Below are 19,180 nucleotides of genomic sequence, written 5' to 3' on the forward strand. Positions count from 1 at the left end.
AATTTCTCCTATCTCAACTCACGGGGGTGGTTTGCTTCCTTTTTAAAACAAAACTTGTGTTTTCGAACCGTCACGTTGAATGTTCCTCTGAACTCATGTTGTCTTAATTTTTGCTGATAGCCAAAGAGAGACATTTCTGAAGAACCTGAAAAAAATGTAAGAGGACCTTTCCTTCTCCCACTCTTTACCCCCCTCCCCCCCCCCCCCGGATTCTTTCCCCATAAAGCATTTTGTTGATTGGCGCTTTTTTTAACCACTAACAACGCAGATTGGTCTCGGGGACATTCGCTCCCCTCTGTGGCTGCATGGGATTGGAAGAACCCTCGCGGCTTTTAAACACGTAGGACCTTGACCAGAAGCGGGAAGTTGAGAACAGGGAAGTGGGATTCCTAAAAGCTTTTTATACAAACCTTCAAACTTAGCACGGCGTCCTCCTTTCATGCTTAAAACTTTGCAAGCATCTCGTAAGAAACTTCGCCGCAGAGATTTGCTCCAAAATCTTGAATGGGTTGATTAGCCAAGTGGGTGATTTCCTCGGGCTCCATTCCCAAAATTAATATGAGAAAGTGAGAAATCAGGATGGAAGAAACCATTAGCTTTCTTCATTCCCCCCCTGCCCCCTCCTCGGTCCCCATAGCTTTGCTTTCCAATTATTTTGTGAAAGATCTTCAGGAGGTTTTTATTTCATACATCCCCCGTATTGTGCGTTGCACGTGTGTGTAGTGTGACTCCTAGGAAGAACTGAAGGACGTTTTAGAGCCTTTTTCTACACGCAAAAAAAACCCCGTCAGCCTCATTTCCATGATCTCTGGAGGGTCCTGCCTGCTTCTTCCCACCCACCCACCCCTCTCCCCGGTGCAGAATCAAATCCTCAAGCTGGCACTTCTGGCCTTGTGAGTTCTGATTGCACAGCGAAGTATTGCGATGGTGGTGATGATGATTTTGGCTCTTCTTAAATCAAGGCAGCGGCGTCGCTGAGTGAAATCTGCATGCCACGTCCTTTTCCGTTTCCTTTTTTCGCGAATGCTTTCTTCCTGCACCCAAATCTTTTCTAAGCAGGGTGTACGTACCCCATCCCGGTTGAAACCCTTTGCTTTTGAGTATTGATTGAATTGAATTGCAAAAAACAAAACAAAACCCAGAACAGTCCACTTCTCCGATCCTCCCGTTTTAAGCCAAGGTGGCGCAGTGGGTAGAGTGCAGTACTGCAGGCCACTTCAGCTGACTGCTAGTTCAACAGTTCAGCGGTTCAAATCTCACCGGCTTAGGGTTGACTCAGCCTTCCATCCTTCTGAGGTGGGTAAAATGAGGACCCAGGTTGTAGGGGCGATATGCTGACTCTGTAAACCGCTTAGAGAGGGCTGAGAGCCCTATGAAGCGGTATATAAGTCTAACTGTTATTATTATTAATCGATTTGCCAACTCTTGGGAGAAAATGAGGGTCTTGTGACACCTAAAAAAAAAAACCCCTAGGTTTGAAGACGACTGAAGGCCACGAACACCTGTAAAGTTCTTCATTGATTGGAGCAAGGTCTCGTCGAGTAGGATCTCCAGTTCTCCTGGATTACAACTCCTGTAATTCCTAATCCACAGGCTAATCCATGCTGTCTGGAGACCACCACGTTCCCTATCTTCTCCAGGGCTTGTTAGCCAAAATAGGATATCGACCTTTGCATAGGTTGGTCTCCCCTTCTTCAATCCATCTAGCGTGCTTCTGGAGTAGAAGGTTGAAGGGCCAGTTAAATTTGGGGTGTCACCTGTGTTGCTCCCTTTATCATCCCCAACCTGTTCAACAATGTTCAAAGATCTTATTCTCAACGATTGGGGAAGGATGTATTTCAAGGGCCATCGTAATGACCTACAGCGTAGAAGAGAGGGATTCCTCTGGTGCCCGTTGATTTTGAAGACCTTTAACCCTAATTGCCCCCCCATTAGTTGGGCTTCCTTTCAATTGTCCCTCCTGTGAAATCTGAAAACCTTGCCGAGAAACATCTAGGAAAGCTTTTGAGAAGGATCTGATCCTTATAGTTGAGCTCTTTTCATCCAAGGAGGTTAGCCTGAGGGAACCTGCCAGAGCATCATCTGGGCTCATATTGGGACCATCTAGCCTTAACTCCTGGTTCAACACTTGAGCCGTGTCATCCCCAACATCTGGCTTGCCACCTTCTCCTTGAAGACCTACGGCGAGAGGGTTTGATCACCCTCTTCTATCAAAATGTTCCCCGTGCCCAGAAAAAGCCCCTCTTCACCTTCCCCCGAAGGTTCTCCTCCTCCCAACATAATCACCGAGTCTCTTCCTGGCCCCCCCACCCCACCCCTGGGAAAAACGAGTCGTCTTCTAGGGAGAGGCCACCGGGAGCATCAACCGTGACTGACAAGAGCATTAACTCTTCCTAATTTGCGCTGATGAAACGTCACACCGATCAGTAACTTTTGGCTGCATGGTTTTGTCGCTTTTTGATTGTGTGTTGTGTCCCTCCATAAATCCACCCTTGGACTCTCGGCCTGTCGGCCCCGAGTCCCACCTTAGCCCATCTTTCGCCTGGTTCATTTTTTTTCTTTCTTTTTTGTCACTCTCTCCCTTCTTCTTCTTCCATCCACCCTTCCATCTTCTGCTGCTCCTCACTGGTAGAAGACAGCCGCTGGCACCTCCTGCATGTCGCTCCTCTTTCTTCTCATGCTGGCATGTGATGGTGGCACTGTTGTGTTCTCTTCCTTTTCCTTTTTTACTAACAGACGCAGACCAAACTGGAACATGCCCGCCTTAAGGAACTTGAACAGTCTCTTCTCTTTGAAAAGACCAAAGCTGGCAAACTCCAGAGGGAGTTAGAAGACACTAGGGTAATGGACTTCACTATGTCTCAATCAAGGGGGCCTTGATGTGGCGTGAGAGCATGTCTGTGTGAAAACAATGTGAAGGGTTTTCCATGGGGAAGGTTTGTGACGTTGGAGCTAAGTGGCCGGCGTGACCCGACAAATGCGCGCACGACAAAAGCGCGCCGACGAAACCGCGGTGCGGAAAACCGCGACGTCACCAACGCGCCCACAACAGCGCGCCGACAGAAGTGCGATTTAAGTTAAGGTAAGCGTTAGGTCCAGGGTGAGGGTTAGGTTTAGGTTCAGGGTTAGGTTTAGAGCGCGCTGTTGTCGGCGCGCTTCTGCGCTCATTCGTCGGCGCGATTTAGAACTCGCGGTTTTCTCGCCGCGGTTTCGTCGGGCGTGCTTTTGTTGGGCGCGTTTGTCGGTGAACCAGTGGCCGGTTGTATTTTGGAAACCCTGCTTCTTGAGGGGTCCATCAGAGGTCCCCGAAGACCCCGCCCTTCAATCCTGAGCTACCAATGTTCTCTTCCGTTGCTTCGAGTCGATTTTTGCCGTGTCTCTAAACGTTCAGCCTTGCTAAACTTAAAATCCCTCTTTGTGGACTAGCTTTCGGGCTATTTTGAAGTCCCAGTAAAATGATTTCACAGAAGGGAGCAAGGAATCATAAATGTAAAAGAAGCCCAAGAGATGCCAGAACCTCAAGAGGTAACCAGTTTTCAGGAGCTGATGGACATTCAGTTGTTCCTTCATCTATATGGTGAAGACCATCTTAGCTTCCTGGTTGAAGGTCTGGAAGTCTTCCAAAAGGGGCTGGACAACCATTTGGCTGAAACGATGGAAGGTCTCCTGCCTAAGCAGGGGGTTGGAGCAGAAGACCTTCATGGTCCCTTCCGACTTTCTTATTCCGTCTTCTGAGTCGTGTGAAGAAAGCTTTGGTGGGTAATTGTTCGCGGAACGGGTTGAAACTAACACATTGTTAAGAGTTTCACTTTTTAAGGAACCCTTAAAGGTGTTCTATAGGGATACGGTGGCTCAGTGGCTAAGATGCTGAGCTTGTCGATCAGAGAGGCCGGCAGTTCGGCGGTTCGAATCCCTAGTGCCTCATAACGGAGTGAGCTCCTGTTCCTTGTCCCAACTTCTGCCAACCTAGCAGTTCGAAAGCACATAAAAAATGCAAGTAGAAAAATAGGAACCACCTTTGGTGGGAAGGGAACAGCGTTCCGTGTGCCTTCGGCGTTGAGTCACGCCGGCCACATGACCACGGAGGCGTCTTCGGACAGCGCTGGCTCTTCGGCTTTGACACAGAGATAAGCACCGCCCCCTAGAGTTGGGAACGACCAGCACATATGTGCGTGGGGAACTTTTACCTTTAAAGGTGTTCTACAAATCTGTAATCATGTGCAAACTCTAGCTGTAAGCTTTAGATCTTAACAGCCCTCCTATCTTATCCCAAATTTCCGCTGATTGACTTTTTTCTTGGAAGTAAGATTTACTTCTGAATGCACAAGAGGATGTCTGCTTTAAACAAGAAGCAAAATGCATTTTGCCTCAGTCGAAAGTTGTTATTTTATAATAATCTGTGGGATTCCACTAACAGCATCCTAAAAACAGGGAAACGTAGATTATCTGGTCTCTTTCGAAGAACTGAAGGTGTCGTGTTAGTACCGAAGTATTTAGAATACCTGTGAATGCATCCTTTTATAATGTCTTCTCCTCTTTTTTCTGAAATGCTGTTTTTTTCCAGGTCGCCACCGTGTCTGAGAAATCTCGAATCATGGAACTGGAACGAGATCTGGTATTGCGGGAGAAGGAAGTCGCTGATCTGCAGTCAAGATTGGAGTCCAGTAAAGTGACCAGCAACGTGGACACGTCCCTCTCGCTGCTTCAGGAAATCAGCACCCTGCAAGAGAAGATGGCCTCGGTGAACAAGGAACACGAGGTGGAGAAGAAGTCCTTGCGGGACAAACTTGGGGTCACCGAGGAGTCCTTCCAGAAGGAAATCAAAACCCTGTTGTCCTCCAACGAAAAGATGGCGAAGGAGAACAATTCCTTGAAAGCCAAACTGGACACAGCCCGCAAAGAGCACTTGGAGGCGAGCGAATTGTGGAAATCCAAGTTGGAATCTGCCGTTGCTTCTCACCAGCAAGCGATGGAGGACCTGAAGACCTCTTTCAGCCAAGGAGCCGGGGTTCAGGCGGAGGAGTTTGCGGAGCTGAAAGTGGAGGTGGAGAAGTTGAGGGAGCACCACCAGAACGAAGCGTCCAGCTGGAAGATGAAACAGGAGGCCGAGCGGTCGGTGATCGAAGCCCTGAAGACGAAGCTTCTGGAGGCCACCGAGGAGAAGGAGAGGAGCTTGGAAGCCCTGAAGACCCAGCTGGAAAGCGCCGAAGACCAGCACCTGGTGGAAATGGAGGACACGCTCACCAAGTTGCACGAATCCGAAACAAAGGTAAAGGAGTTAGAAGGCCTCCAGGAGAAGTGCGTGGAGCAAAGCCAGGCCGTGGATAGCTTGAAAGCCAAAATCAGAGCTGCTGAAGCAAAGCTCGTGAGCCTGGAGGGTCTTCAGAAGGCCCTTTCGGAAGGTAAATTGGAGTTGGAGAAACTCGGCGAGGAACACGAGGCCGCCCTAAGAAAGATACAGAGTTTAGAAAATGACAGAAATAATGAAAGTAGCCAGGTTGGTACCCCAGCATCCATGTTTGTTTCATTTTGCTTTAATGTTCTGCGTTTGTTTGTTTTTTTCCCCCCATTCATTCCATTGATTTGTGTTGAGTTGAGGAATTCTATTGTTTACACATTTGAAAACTTATTTCAAGGTTTTTGAATGAATTAATAGACACACACACACACACCCCAAATAGCAATAGCAATAGTAATAGTTAGACTTATATACCGCTTCATAGAGCTTTCAGCCCTCTCTAAGCGGTTTACAGAGTCAGCATATGGCCCCCAACAATCCGATAGATAGATAGATAGATAGATAGATAGATAGATAGATAGATAGATAGATAGATAGACAGACAGACAGAGAGAGAGAGAGAGAGAGAGAGAGAGAGAGAGAGAGAGAGAGAGATAGATAGCAATAGCAATAGCAGTTAGACTTATATACCGCTTCATAGGGCTTTCAGCCCTCTCTAAGCGGTTTACAGAGTCAGCATATCACCCCCAACAATCCGATAGATGATAGATAGATAGATAGATAGATAGATAGATAGATAGATAGATAGATAGACAGACAGACAGACAGACAGACAGACATATAGAGATAGATAGATAGATAGATAGATAGATAGATAGATAGATAGATAGATAGATTGCAATTGCAATAGCAGTTAGACTTATATGCCGCTTCATAGGGCTTTCAGCCCTCTCTAAGCGGTTTACAGAGTCAGCATATCTCCCCCAACAATCAGATAGATAGATAGATAGATAGATAGATAGATAGATAGATAGATTGCAATAGCAATAGCAGTTAGACTTATATGCCGCTTCATAGGGCTTTCAGCCCTCTCTAAGCGGTTTACAGAGTCAGCATATCGCCCCCACAATCTGGGTCCTCATTTTACCCACCTCGGAAGGATGGAAGGCTGAGTCAACCCTGAGCCGGTGAGATTTGAACCGCTGAACTGCTGAACTAGCAGTCAGCTGAAGTGGCCTGCAGTACTGCACTCTACCCACTGCGCCACCTCACCGAAATAGGTATTTTGTCTACAGGAGGATTAAGGTTAGGGAAATATTTAAAAACAGCAGAATCCTTCCATGGGATGCGGTGGCTCAGTGGCTAAGACTCTGAGCTTGTTGATCAGAAAGGTCGGCGGTTTGAATCCCCAGCGCCGCGTAACGGAGGGAGCTCCCGTGACTTGTCCCAGCTTCTGCCAACCGAGCAGTTCGAAAGGACGTAAAAAAAAATGCAGGTAGAAAAATAGGAACCAGCTTTGGGGGGAAGGGAACGGCGTTCCGTGCGTTGAATCACGCCGGCCACATGACCACGGAGACGTCTTTGGATAGCGCTGGCTCTCCGTCTCTGAAGTGGAGATGAGCACCGCCCCCTAGAGTTGGGAACGACTAGCACGTATGTGCGAGGGGAGCCTTTACCTTTAATCCTTGGTGGGGTTTTAATTGGGATTTAGACAAATCTGTAGAATGTAAAAAGAGACTCTCTGCTTAGCTTCCAAATGGCCTTTAATTATCCATAGGGAGACGAAAGATTTTGGTTGAAATGGGTCTTCAGTTTTAACTTCAATGGAAGACTGTTTAGGGTGACATCTTGATTGTGGGATAACATTGAGCAGGGATCTCCCAGCTTGGCAACTTTTAAGACTTGTGGACTTCAACTCCCAGAATTCCCCAGTCAATGTAGACTTGACGTCCACAAGTCTTTAAAGTTGCCCAATTGGGAGATCCTTGATATTGAGCGTAGTTCCAAATCTGAAACTCCGACTAGCAAAAATGGGGTCTGGATTTTTCCCTCTGATCCCGAAGGCCTGTAAGGCAGATTGAGCTTCAAAAGCTTCCATATTTGCCTTCTTCACTTGGAGGAGAAGACAACCAGAAGGCTTTCTTTCTTTCAATTCAAGAAGCCTACTCCTTCCTTCAAAAGCAAGTTATGGGTTTCAGAGCTTGGAATTAAAAAAAAAACATTCCAGATCTCTGTAACGGTTGCCCTCTTCCTGAAGTTCTTCAGATGCCCTCAAGGTCATGTCTGAAGGCCATCCCAGTTGCATTAACCGCTTCCCTTCATTTTCTCTTCATCGATGTGTTTTCTTTTGGCTTGCCATTTCTACTTGTCCTTCTCGCAAATGCTTTGGTTTGCTTTTTCCGTTTCCTTTTGGGTAACTTTTCATTTTTACATCCATCACCCGCTCCACCTGGCTAGGCTGCTAGTCTAGTCAAAGAACTGCAAGCGAGGGAGAAAAAGCTGCTCGGCCTTGAGCATCACTTGGGCACAGTCAACCAACTTAAAGATTCTTTGGAGAAAGAGCTGGAGAACCTGGTGAGTAACCCGCCAGGGTGATAGGGGGGGGCGATCCACTCCAGAGCTTTGCTTCAGGGCTTTGAGGGGGGGCAGTTAGCAGCTTCTCAGCTACCCTGTTTCAGAGGCGTTTAGTTCTTTTAAGGTAAGACAGTCCAAAAATTTTAAAAAAGCACTTTTGCAGTGGTGTGATCAGAGCACCCTGGGACAATGCATTCTATCAAAGCATGCAGCCATCCAAAGTTTGAACAGGAGACTTTGCAATGAGCCAGTGGTGGGTTGCAGGCGGTTCCCCCCCCCCCCAGTACGGCCTGGAGCACAGGGTACCTTTCTTTAAACTCTTCGGCGCGTCTGCGCACGCGTGGCGCATACAGCACCTGCGCGACGCTCTGAATGGAAGTCCACAAGTCTTAAAGTTGCCAAGTTTGAGGACCTCTGCTTTAATCCTTAAAAGAGTAGCCAAACGTTGGAAATAATCGAAATTGCAATCTTTTCTGATCCTGGCGTAAAGTTGCTTCGGGCTGTTTGCATCTCAAGGGGTATCATTGCAACTCGCTGTTCAGTGTGGGTCTCCGAAGTGAGGCGTGGGAGGTATCACACATTTGATTTGATTGATTGATTTGATTTTATTATATTTATATGCCGCCCTTTTCCCCCGAAGGGGACTCAGGGCGGCTCACAATCCAAGTCAGGGAAGGGGGGTACAGACAGAAAATAAAAGACAAAACATAACAATACATAATTTAAAAACACACAACAGTCATACCATTCGAGGCGGGGGCAAAAGCTCTTTAGCCCCAGGCCTGTCGGAACAGCCAGGTTTTAAGGGCTTTGCGGAAGGCCTGGAGGGTGGTGAGGGTTCGAATCTCCACGGGGAGTTCGTTCCAGAGGGTCGGAGCAGCCACAGAGAAGGCTCTCCTCCGGGTAGTCGCCAGTCGGCATTGGCCGGCGGATGGAATTCGGAGGAGGCCTAATCTGTGGGATCTGATCAGTCTATTGGAGGTAATTGGCAGCAGGCGGTCTCTCAAGTGATTCTGGCGTAAAGTTGCTTCGGGCTGTTTGCATCTCAAGGGGTATCATTGCAACTCGCTGTTCAGTGTGGGTCTCCGAAGTGAGGCGTGGGAGGTATCACACATGAGTATTAACACAGCCCTTTTGCCCTGGAGACTGAGGTAAATCTTGAGGCCACGCCTCCATTCCTCTATTGACCTCCCAGATTAAACTCAGTCTTCGGCCCAGAAGGAGTGTTTACCTGACTCTCCCTCACTCCACTGACCTCCCAGATTAAACTCAGTCTCCGGCCCAGAAGGAGTGTTTACCTGATTCTCCCTCACTTCGTAGATTTCTAGGTTTTTTCTAGGTTTTTTTTTTCCAGTTAGTCTGTTCAGCCAAACGTCCTTCTCCCTCTTGTTTCCTAGAAAGAAAAATTCATGAAGAGTGCTGACGAGGCCAAAATTGTACAGAAATCTATGCAAGGTAGGTGTTTTCATCAACGCAACCTTCCTTTGATTTTTTTTTTTTTTAAAAGATGGGTCAGGAGGAAGAACGGATGAAATCCCTCTTCTTTTTAAAAATAATATAACCGCTTGTTCTTTTTTAAGAATAAAAAATTATCTTTAAGAAGCCGGACTCAATACTGACCAGCCTTGCAATGTCTTCCTTTTTAGAAAGTCTTGAAAAACTAAACCAAAAAGAGCTTCAGTTTACACAGCTGTCAAGCGAACTCGATCAGCTGCGATCTCATTTAGCGGGTAAGAAAAAGATTTTTGTTTTTTTCCCACTGCAGGCGAATTCAAAACGAACGCACATTATTGGCCCATTGTGAAACCATTCCAACCTCAAACCCAACTTTCATACTTTTTTTTTCCAATTTTCGAACAAGAAGTCCAGAAGTGGGAAAATAGGTTCCACCACAAATGCGCGAACGACAAAAGCGCGCCTGACTAAACCGCGGTGACAAGACCGCGCCGACAAAACCGCGCGACGAAGGAGCGACGAAGGAGCCCTGAAGCGCGCCGACAACAGCGCGCCGACAGAAGCGCGCTGTAACCTAACCCTAAACCTAACCCTAAACCTAACCCTAAACCTTACCTTAACTTAAATCGCGCTTCTGTCGGCGCGCTGTTGTCAATGCGCTTTTGACATCGCGGTTTTAGCGCTGCGGTTTTGTCAGCGCGCTTATGACGTTCGCGCTTTTGTCGGGTCACGGGAAAATAGCCCGTGACTTACAACAACAATCGAATCCAAAATCTCTGTTGCTAAGCGAGAAAAGAGTTAAGTGAGCCTCACTCCATTTGATGACCGTTCTTGGTTCTTGTCTCCTTGTCCAGCCATGGAGAAGGCGCTGAAAGAGCGAGAAATCCGAGAGCAGCAGCTGGTGGAGGCCAAAGTGAAACTTGAAAACGAGGTGGCGGAAATCATGAAGTCCTCCGGCGACAGCTCTTCCCAGCTGACCAAGATGAATGATGCCCTACGACTCAAAGAGAAGTAAATCCAAAGGAACTTAGTTATAGTTAGTTTATAGTTTATAGTTTATAGTTTTATTGATTTGTATGCCGCCCACTCCCGAAGGACTCCGGGCGGCTTACAATAAAACAAGGGAGGGGGGAATAATACACAAACAACATTAAAATATACAACAATCACAATCTCCGGGGGGCTGGATATATCGAGGGCCCCCCGGCCTGATGGAGCAGCCAGGACTTCACAGCTTTGCGGAAGGCCGGGAGGGTAGTAAGGGTCCAGATCTCCATGGGGAGATCGTTCCAGAGGGCCGGAGCTGCAACAGAGAAGGCCCTCCCCCGGGGAGTCGCCAGCCGACATTGGGGGTGAGGGGCCAGGCTTCTGCCCCCTCACCCCCTAGGATAAATAACATGGGGAGAATCTTCCACATTTTTTTTAAAACTATATTTTGTTTTCTTTTGCAAACGAAAACAAATTTGTCAATTGGGCTTCTCTTGTGGTCTCCAGCTCTTGAATAATATTCCGAGCGTGGGTATCTCAATTCGGCTCCTCTAACAGGAGTGGACTTCAACTCCCAGAATTCCCCAGCCAGCAATTCTGGAAGTTGAAGTCCCCCACATATTTTGAATTCTGGGAGTTGAAGTCCACACATTTCCCCCCCCCACCCCTTGCTGGCTGGAGAATTCTGGGAATTGAAGTCCACAGATCTTAGAATTATAGGAATCGAAGTCCAGACATCTTAGAATTATAGGAATCCAGACATCTTAGAATTATGGGAATCAAAGTCCATATCTGGAGAATTCTGGGACTTGAAGTCTACACAACCTGGAATTATGGGAATTCAAGTCCGCACGTCAGTGAGTTGAACTCCGCACACCTTCCCCACGTTGGTCTAGATGAAGGAACGAAGCCAAAACCTCGCCCATAAAAATGCCCATCTTGGAGGAACGATTTCACCACCGTCTATGCTTGCGTGTTCTCCAACCCACCTACCCTGACCCTCCTTGTGCTGTTGTCCACTTTAGGCAGGTGGAAGAACTTCAGGTCCAGCTCACCAAGGCCAATACGGGGACGGCTCAGTTGCAGGAGAACTTGGAGCAGGCTGAAAGGAAGCAGGAAGAGACGCTTGCGCGACATCTGGAGGAACAGCAGAAAATGAAGAACAAATTAGGCAGCCTGGTAAGGACCGAGGGAGGGCGGCGGGGGGCGGAAGGCTGGTGGGCTTTTGGGGTGGAGAGGGTGGAGATTTCCCCAAAGAATCAAAATTCAGGTAATCGAGAAATCCTTGTGAGTTTAACAACAACTGTAAACAATCTAGTTTAGCAGTTAGCAGTTAGACATATATACCACTTCATAGGGCTTTCAGCCCTCTCTAAGCGGTTTACAGAATCAGCATATCACCCCCAGAGTCTGGGTCCTCATTTCAACCACCTCGGAAGGATGGAAGGCTGAGTCAACCCTGAGCCGGTGAGATTTGAACCGCCGAACTGCAGATAGCAGTCAGCTGAAGTGGCCTGCAGTACTGTACCCTAACCACTGCACCACCTCAGCTCTTTACAGATGCAACTTTGGATTTACGACTGTAGTAGAGCGGTTGTAAGCCATGATGGCTGTAAAGCAAGCCATCATGTCACCAACCTGATTTTACGACTTAAATCAACATCCCAAAGGTGCTTTCCCCCCTCCCCTTTGAAAACACTTTCGCTTCTCACGCTTCTGAAGAACTGAACAAGCTTTCTGGATGAGAAGCAAAATGTTTTCAAGGAGAAAAAAATCCCAGGAAAATCCAGTTTGGGGGAGAAAAAGAACCTTTGGGACAACCATAAGTTGGAGGATTGAGGGTCTCCGTAGACCAGGGGTGCCCAAACTTGGGAACTTTAAGACTTGTGGACTTCAACTCCCAGAATTCCCCAGCCAGTGCGAGACGTTCAACCGAAGTGGATCCAAAATGCTCTGTAGCAGGGGTGTCAAACTCAATTTCATTGAGGGCCGCTGTTAGGGTCCCAAGGGACACCCCCAACGAAAGAAGACTCCGAGGCTTTTGAGTTTCCTCAAAGTTCCATTTTATTAGAGACGTCATATCAGCACATCTGGAAAAACCCAAATCTGAAAGCTTCCAGGTTTTCCCCACCCAAGTGAAAGTCCATGCCCCTGCCCAGCACCCACATGTCCATCCCATGGCCCAATCAGGCACCATCCAACACCGGAGATGCCTCCCTGTCACACCATCGCAGCTGCGTGGCCAAATGACCTTGACTTTCTGAGAAAGAATGTTGTTATGGCTACATATCACCCATACTATGTATAATCCCCGCTCCCGGTTTCCCACAGCAAGAAATGTGGCAGGCTTCCAGGTCTGACAGCCGCATCAGGGTCGTGTTTGACCTTGGAGGGCAGGGTGGGCGTAGCCAGCTCGACGTCATTCGTGTCCAGGACACCTGTGGTTGCCCGAGCGCTCTGCCAGGCTCCCAAGCTCCATTTCAGCTGTGACGGCCTCCTACAATCCTTTCCCAGCAAAAACGGAGCTCGGGAGGGGAATTCCGCAGCTTGCATGAGTTCCGTTTTCGGCTGCGACAGCCTCCTGCAAGCCTCCGCCAGGGAAAATGGAACTTGGGAGGGTTGCACGCATCCCTTCCGAGCTCCCGTTTTTCCTGGCAGAAGCACCACAGGCTGGTCCTTTGCTGTTTCCAGGACGGCCCGAGGGCCAAATCCGGCCCTCGGGCTTTGAGTTTGACACCCCTGCTCTATGTCTTATAAAACAGGGGAGTGGGGGGGACGACTCCCGCCTTCCACCCAAGGTCCCTCTGCCTGTGTTTTTTTGCAGGAGAAGAAATTAGCTGCTCACCAAGAGGAACATAAACGCCTCCAAGCCGCCAGTGAGAAAGCGCAGTCGGAAATGGGTGCCCGGCACGAAGAAGCCCTGAAGGAACTTCAGCAAGAGCTTCAGAAGAAGGAGCAGCTGCTGGCCAAGACTCAAAAGGCCAACGGCGAGTTAGAGAAACAGGCCAAGGAACTGAAGAAGGAAGCCGAACATGCGAAGGTAGGCATCCGCCTTTGGCGTCTGCGGGGCGGTTTGTCGTGACGATGAAACGGCCCGTGTTGAGATGTTCCTTGATGTTCTCCGAGCTTGGCGGTTTTCGCGCCGACGTTTCACCACCGTGGCCCTGATGGCGTTAACCTAGTTGGCTCGTGAAACGCCTCGCGAGAACACCGCCAAGCTCAGAGGAGCCCGCAGTCCTCCTTCCTTGCCCCTCCTCCTCCACCTCTTTCCCCTTCTAGCACTGATGGTGTTGCCCAGTTGGGTCAGGAAACATCTTCAAGGAAACCACCCAGCTCAGAGAGAGAATAACGGCGTTGGAAGGGGCCTTGGAGGTCTTCTAGTCCAACCCCCTGCACAAGTAGGATGCCCTATAACATTCGGACAAATGATGGTCCGGTCTCTTTTCAAAAGCCTCCAGCGATGGAGCGGTGAATCCAGTGTGGTGACCTTCAGAATCCCAACAAGGATGTGCCTATCTTCTAGGCCAAGATTTTCCAATTTTGGTAACTTTTAAGACCCGTGGACTTCAGCTCCCAGAATTCCCCAGCCAGTGATGCTGGCTGGGGAATTCTGGGAGTTGAAGTCCACCGTTCTTAAAACGGCCACGGTTGAGAAACTCCACTCTAGGCCTCCCAACTCCTTCCTGATTCCGCTGCTCTTCCCTTTTGCTAACATTTTATAAGCTTTCTTGGGATGCTTTAAAAAACTCCTTATTCCGCTCCAAAGGATAACCTGTGCCGGAAACAAGGTTAGCTTAATGGTGTTTAACTGCTTAACTTCCTACAGCAATTGGTCATTTTTCCTTCCTGGCTTGGAACAGTTTTGGTTCTCTTTGTCTTTTTATTTCGCCTCTCCCTGCCATTCATCTCCCATTATTATTGTCCACTGTGCTTTAAGCTTCGTGTTTGGCAGTTCCTACACCTGAATACGAGGTGTATATATTGACACACAGATTAGGGGTAAGATGCTGGTGCTTTATATTCATTGGCAAAGTGAGGCAAAAGCTAAATATATATATATATTTAAAGTCACAACCCCTGGTATGCCCAAATATGGGAGGAGGATCACTACTTCCATTCTCTGTCCTTCGGCTCGTCACAAGAGACCATCCAGGCAGAAACCCAATATTTTTTACTGTTGCCTTTTTGTTACATTTGTTATATTTGTGCTGATAAATAAATAAAGGGAGACTAGTATAGATCTATTTCAAGCTATTTAGCTCTCATCAGCTAGCTCAATCAACAGGCTAGATTCCCAGTAAGGGTACGGCTAGCTGATGAGAGCTAAATAGCTTGAAATAGATCTATACTAGTCTCCCTTTATTTATTTATCAGCACAAATATAACAAATATATATATATTTAAAGTCACAACCCCTGGTAAGCCCCAATTATGGGAGGAAGCTAACTGCTTCCATCATCTGTCATTCGGCTCGTCACAAGAGTCCATCACGACAGAAACCCAATATTTTTACTGTTGCCTTCGTTACATTTGTGTTTTTTTATTTGTGCTGATAAAAAAATAAATTTATTTATTTATCAGCACAAATAAACACACACACACACACACACACACACACACACACACACACACACACACATCTCCTCACATTCCAAAGGATGGACTTTTTAGTCTTCCTTGGTTAAGAGGAAGCTTCACCTTGGAGACATAGAATAGAATAGAAGAGTTGGAAGTGTCCTTGGAGGTTTCGCTTCTCATCCAAGAAGCTTCTTCAGCTCTGAAGAACAGTTGAAGAAGCTTCTCGGATGAGAAGCGAGACCTCCTCAAAGAAAAACCAGGAAGTCCAGTTGAGCACCTATTGCGTTTCCAAACAGCATCCAAAATTAAATCAGAATCCAAGGCAAAAGATTCCTCAAAGTCCCAATTGATGAAGAGAGCCATGTTGGCACATCTGGGGAAACCCGAATCTGAAAGCTTCCCGGTTTTCCCCTCCTAGTTGAAAGTTCAAGATCTTGCCCCCCACCCAACACACACACACAAGTCCATCCCATGGTCCAATCTCCCACTGCCATGCTGGCAGCTTCCACCCATCCAGTTCCGGTCAGACGCAGAGGCGCAGAGACAAAGGATGACCTTGGCTTTCTAGAAAGAATGTTGTTATGGCTACATAGCATCTAACTCCGTACAATCCCATTTTCCCACAATAGAAAAAGGCATAGTAGAATAATAGAAAGTGTGGCAGGCCAAAGACCAAAAAGGAAAGATGGCTACACGCCTAACATCAACTTTGGGACAGTCATGGCCTGGGTGACGGAGAACCTCCATAGACACCTGATGTAATGCCTTACTATTACACGCAAGCGTTCCTTGCAACACGCCCAATGATGTAGATGGTCTTTAAGCAGGGCATACTGAGTGTCAATATAGGAACCGGCTCTTAACTTTATTTTGGGACAGTCGTGCTACTTATTAATCCACGTTTGCCTGCTTGAACTTCATTCTTCTTGTGTTTTGTCTCCCTTCCTCCCTGTCCTTCCTTCGTTCATGTAGTCCTTAACCTCTATGTTAGCAGCAGCCAGGAAAGAGATTGAACTTATGTCAGATGAGATGAGGGCCTTGATAGCCGAGAAGGAAGTCTTGGCGCAGGAAGGGAATGCTTTGAAGTTAGAAAAAGGTTCCTTGCTCTCCAAGCTGGTAGACTTGGAGTCCAAGATCGGGCTGTTAAAGCAAGATCAGGAGAAACTCTGGACCGTGAACGAGGAGCTGAACCTGGAGAACAAGAGGACGGTCAAGGAGAAGCAAGACGCCGAGAACAAAACCCAGCAGGAGAAGGAGAAGAACGACGAGCTCATCTCCGAAAAGGGAAGCCTGCTCCTGGAGATCGAGGCCGCCCAAGAAGACCTCCTCAAGATCACCAGAGAGAACGACGCTCTACGGACGTCGAAGGCGGCTCTCCTCGGTGAGGTTGAGGAGCTCCAAGCTCGCAGCGAGGCCTTGGCCCAGGAGTGTCGGAAGCACGTCAACCAGCGGGAAGAACTGGAGGACTGTCAGAGGAAGCTGTCCGAGGAGAACGCCGCCCTCCTGAAAGATAAGGACGACGTCATCCAGAAGCTGAAGAGCTCTTACGAAGACATGGCCAGGGACCAGAAGGAGCTCCTGCAGGAAGTAACCACCTTGGCGGCGGAGAGGGACTCGCTCTTGGGGAAATTTCTGGACCTGGAAAACAAGCACGTCTCTTTGAAGAGGGAGCGGGATAGTCTTCTGCAGACCAGCCAGGATCTGCAGTCGGACAAGGAGGCCCTCTTGAAAGCGGAGGAGGAGAGGCGCCAGAACTTAGAGCAGGCTCTAGAGGAGAGACGGGAGCTTCAGCTGAAAAGCGAAGGCCTTCACTCCCGACTGGAATTATCCGATAAAGAGCTTAGAAGGGTCACCAAAGAGAAGAACCAACTGGAGGCCTCTCACGCTAGCCTCTCCAAATTTCTGGAAGAGATTAAGGCCAGCAGGGCTTCGACCGACACCGAGTTGATCCAGCTCCTTCAAGAGAAGGAAACCTTGGTTTGCTCCGAGAGGAGGCTGGCGGCTGAACGGGAGGAGCTTTGGAATGAAAACAAGAACCTTTCGGAGAAGCTGGCCCAGACCTCCGAAGAAGCCGCCCACGTGGAGAAGACCTTGAACGACAAGCTGAGCCAGCTGAGCGCCGAGAAGGAGGTGGCCTCCCAGAAGTCTCTGAAGTTCAAGAAGCAGAACGAGGGCCTGGTCAAGGAGAAGGCCTCCTTGGAAGCCAAATGCGCCGAGCTCTTGGCGGAGAAGCAGTCCGCCACCAAAGCCGTGTGCGAATTGAAGAAGAAGCACGAGCTGGACATTTCCTCCAAGAGGATGTTGGTCCAAGAGAAGGCCAAACTGCAGGGCAGCGCCGAAACCCTGAAGCGAGAGCTCGACCAGAAGATAACAGAGAACCAGGATCTGGTCCGATACAAAGCGGAGCTCTCCAAAATCTTAAAAGAGACCCAAAGCGCTAAAACCGTCTTGGAAAATGAATACTCCGCCTTGCTTCACGCCAAGCAGCTCCTCTCCGCTTCCTTTAAAAGCAGCTCGTCGGAGAAGGAGGTCCTGAACAGAGAGAAGGTCCAGCTGCAAGAGGAATGCCAGAAGTTGAGCAAAGAGCTGAAGACCATCTACAACAACCTGACTATCGAGCGGGAAGGCCGTACGTTGGAGAAGGAGTCGTTCCTGGTGGAGAACACCCAGCTCCACAACGCCGTGAGTCGCTTGGAGGCAGAGAAGGAACAGCTGAGCCAGAAGAACCAGGAGCTGTTGGCAGAACGGGACCAACTGAAAGAGGAGAAGTTGAAGAGCGAGTCCCGTTTGGAGGAGATTATGAAGGAGAAAGAGGTCCTCAGTGCCGAGACGGACCAGCTGGCCTCCAACATCGAGAAGCTGAAGAAGGACTTTGCGGCTCTGACCAAGTCGAAAGCCGAGCTGCAGGAGCTTCACAGTAGTGTCTCCAAGATCTTGGAAGAACTTCGCTCCAGCCACCAGACCAGCGAGCTGGAAAGATCTAAGCTGCTCCAAGAGAACGAGATGTTGCTTCTGGAGCAGAAGCATCTCCTCGCCATCAAGGAAGAGATCCTGAAGGAGAAGGAGACGTTCTCCAAGGACTACTACAAGCTCCACGAGGAGATCACCCTTCTCGCCCAGGCCAACAGCGAGATGTCCGGCAATCTTCTGGCGGCTCAGAACAAGACCCAGGCCCTGCAGAAGGAGAGGGACGAGCTGGTCTTCAAACTGGAAGACATCGAAGGACTACAGGCCCAAGCCGTCATGCAAAGATTTGAGGTATCGGAGCGGCGAAATCAATCCCAATTGCAGTTACTAACACCCACCACTAAACGGTTCCTGTGTCTGCACTTAATTTTTTGCACGATCGCTCTGCACCCTCGGAGCACCCTTCTCAATCCTCCTACGGAGAGCAAATCCAGTTGATTTTCTAGGGTGAGGGGCCCACCTTCTCTTCAACATCTGGAATGATGTGGTGGAGGTGCCTCATCATCACGGCTGAATATTCCAACCCAGCTGTGAATAAAAAGGCGTGCGAATTTTTACGAATTCCCAATTGGATTGGAAGCGGTCTTATTTTAAATTGGGGGCCACGGAACCGAAGGTGACGCTGATTCGTCCCACTGGAAAAGCAAAATGAAAAGCAGACTGATTCTAAGCAGCCTTCGCTTGGAAAATGGATATTGCAATGCCAGTTGCCTTTTTATTCACAATTGGGCTTGTGCTCACCACCAACAGAGGACAAATTAGGAGGCTGAATTTCGTCAAAACCTCAAAATTTATTCCAACCGCTATTCGGTCTTAACTAGCCCAAACTTAAAGTTTCGAAGGCTTTATTTGAAACATTTCAATTATCTCTTCTTCTTGTCCCCCAAATTTAGAGGCACGGTGGTTACTCCTCTGATTTCTAATATTCTTTTTTTTTTAAATAAATGAGTAGAAATCTGTTAGTGGTGAAGCTCTCCCCTGAATGATTAAGAGTAATTAAATAATAATTCACGAAGATAATTGAACTGGGAGCCACGAATAAGCATGGGATTGTCATTGAATTTCTGCATGGAACAATGGATTTAATTGTGCTTCTGGCACGGAAAAGGATTGGTTTCACGCTGGAAGCCGCGGCTGGATTTTAGCCTTAATTTGCTGCCTACTCAAGAGAAATACTATTGACTAGAGCAGTGTTTCCCAACTTTGGGGGCTTTTAAGAAGTGTGGACTTCAACTCCCAGAATTCTCCAGGCAGAATTCTGGGAGTTGAAGTCCACACTTCTTAAAAGTCGCCAAAATTGAAAATGCTGTTATAGGTAGGCAGTTAAAAAGGCAGGCAACCTGGACACCTGGCAGAGAGCTCGGATGACAGCTCCCATCA

At 48.2% G+C, this 19,180-nt stretch overlaps 1 protein-coding gene across 12 annotated transcripts in view; it reads left to right on the plus strand.

Annotated features, from left to right (window-relative positions):
* CLIP1 (CAP-Gly domain containing linker protein 1) overlaps positions 1-19,180 on the plus strand; it is a 73,313-nt gene that overhangs the window by 31,786 nt on the left and 22,347 nt on the right. For 3 of the 12 annotated variants that reach the window (XM_032230036.1, XM_032230038.1, XM_032230037.1), the window contains exons 10-19: positions 121-156; positions 2,737-2,841; positions 4,565-5,497; positions 7,697-7,813; positions 9,211-9,268; positions 9,460-9,543; positions 10,123-10,279; positions 11,281-11,434; positions 13,080-13,295; positions 15,806-18,091. In XM_032230036.1, coding sequence (XP_032085927.1) covers positions 121-156; positions 2,737-2,841; positions 4,565-5,497; positions 7,697-7,813; positions 9,211-9,268; positions 9,460-9,543; positions 10,123-10,279; positions 11,281-11,434; positions 13,080-13,295; positions 15,806-18,091 — 4,146 coding nt within the window. The remainder of the gene's footprint in view (positions 1-120; positions 157-2,736; positions 2,842-4,564; positions 5,498-7,696; positions 7,814-9,210; positions 9,269-9,459; positions 9,544-10,122; positions 10,280-11,280; positions 11,435-13,079; positions 13,296-15,805; positions 18,092-19,180) is intronic. The other 9 variants (XM_032230044.1, XM_032230045.1, XM_032230048.1 and 6 more) reach the window with 7 other exon arrangements.

Source organism: Thamnophis elegans, chromosome 13 (genome assembly GCF_009769535.1).
Source record: "Thamnophis elegans isolate rThaEle1 chromosome 13, rThaEle1.pri, whole genome shotgun sequence".
Taxonomy (NCBI): domain Eukaryota; kingdom Metazoa; phylum Chordata; class Lepidosauria; order Squamata; family Colubridae; genus Thamnophis; species Thamnophis elegans.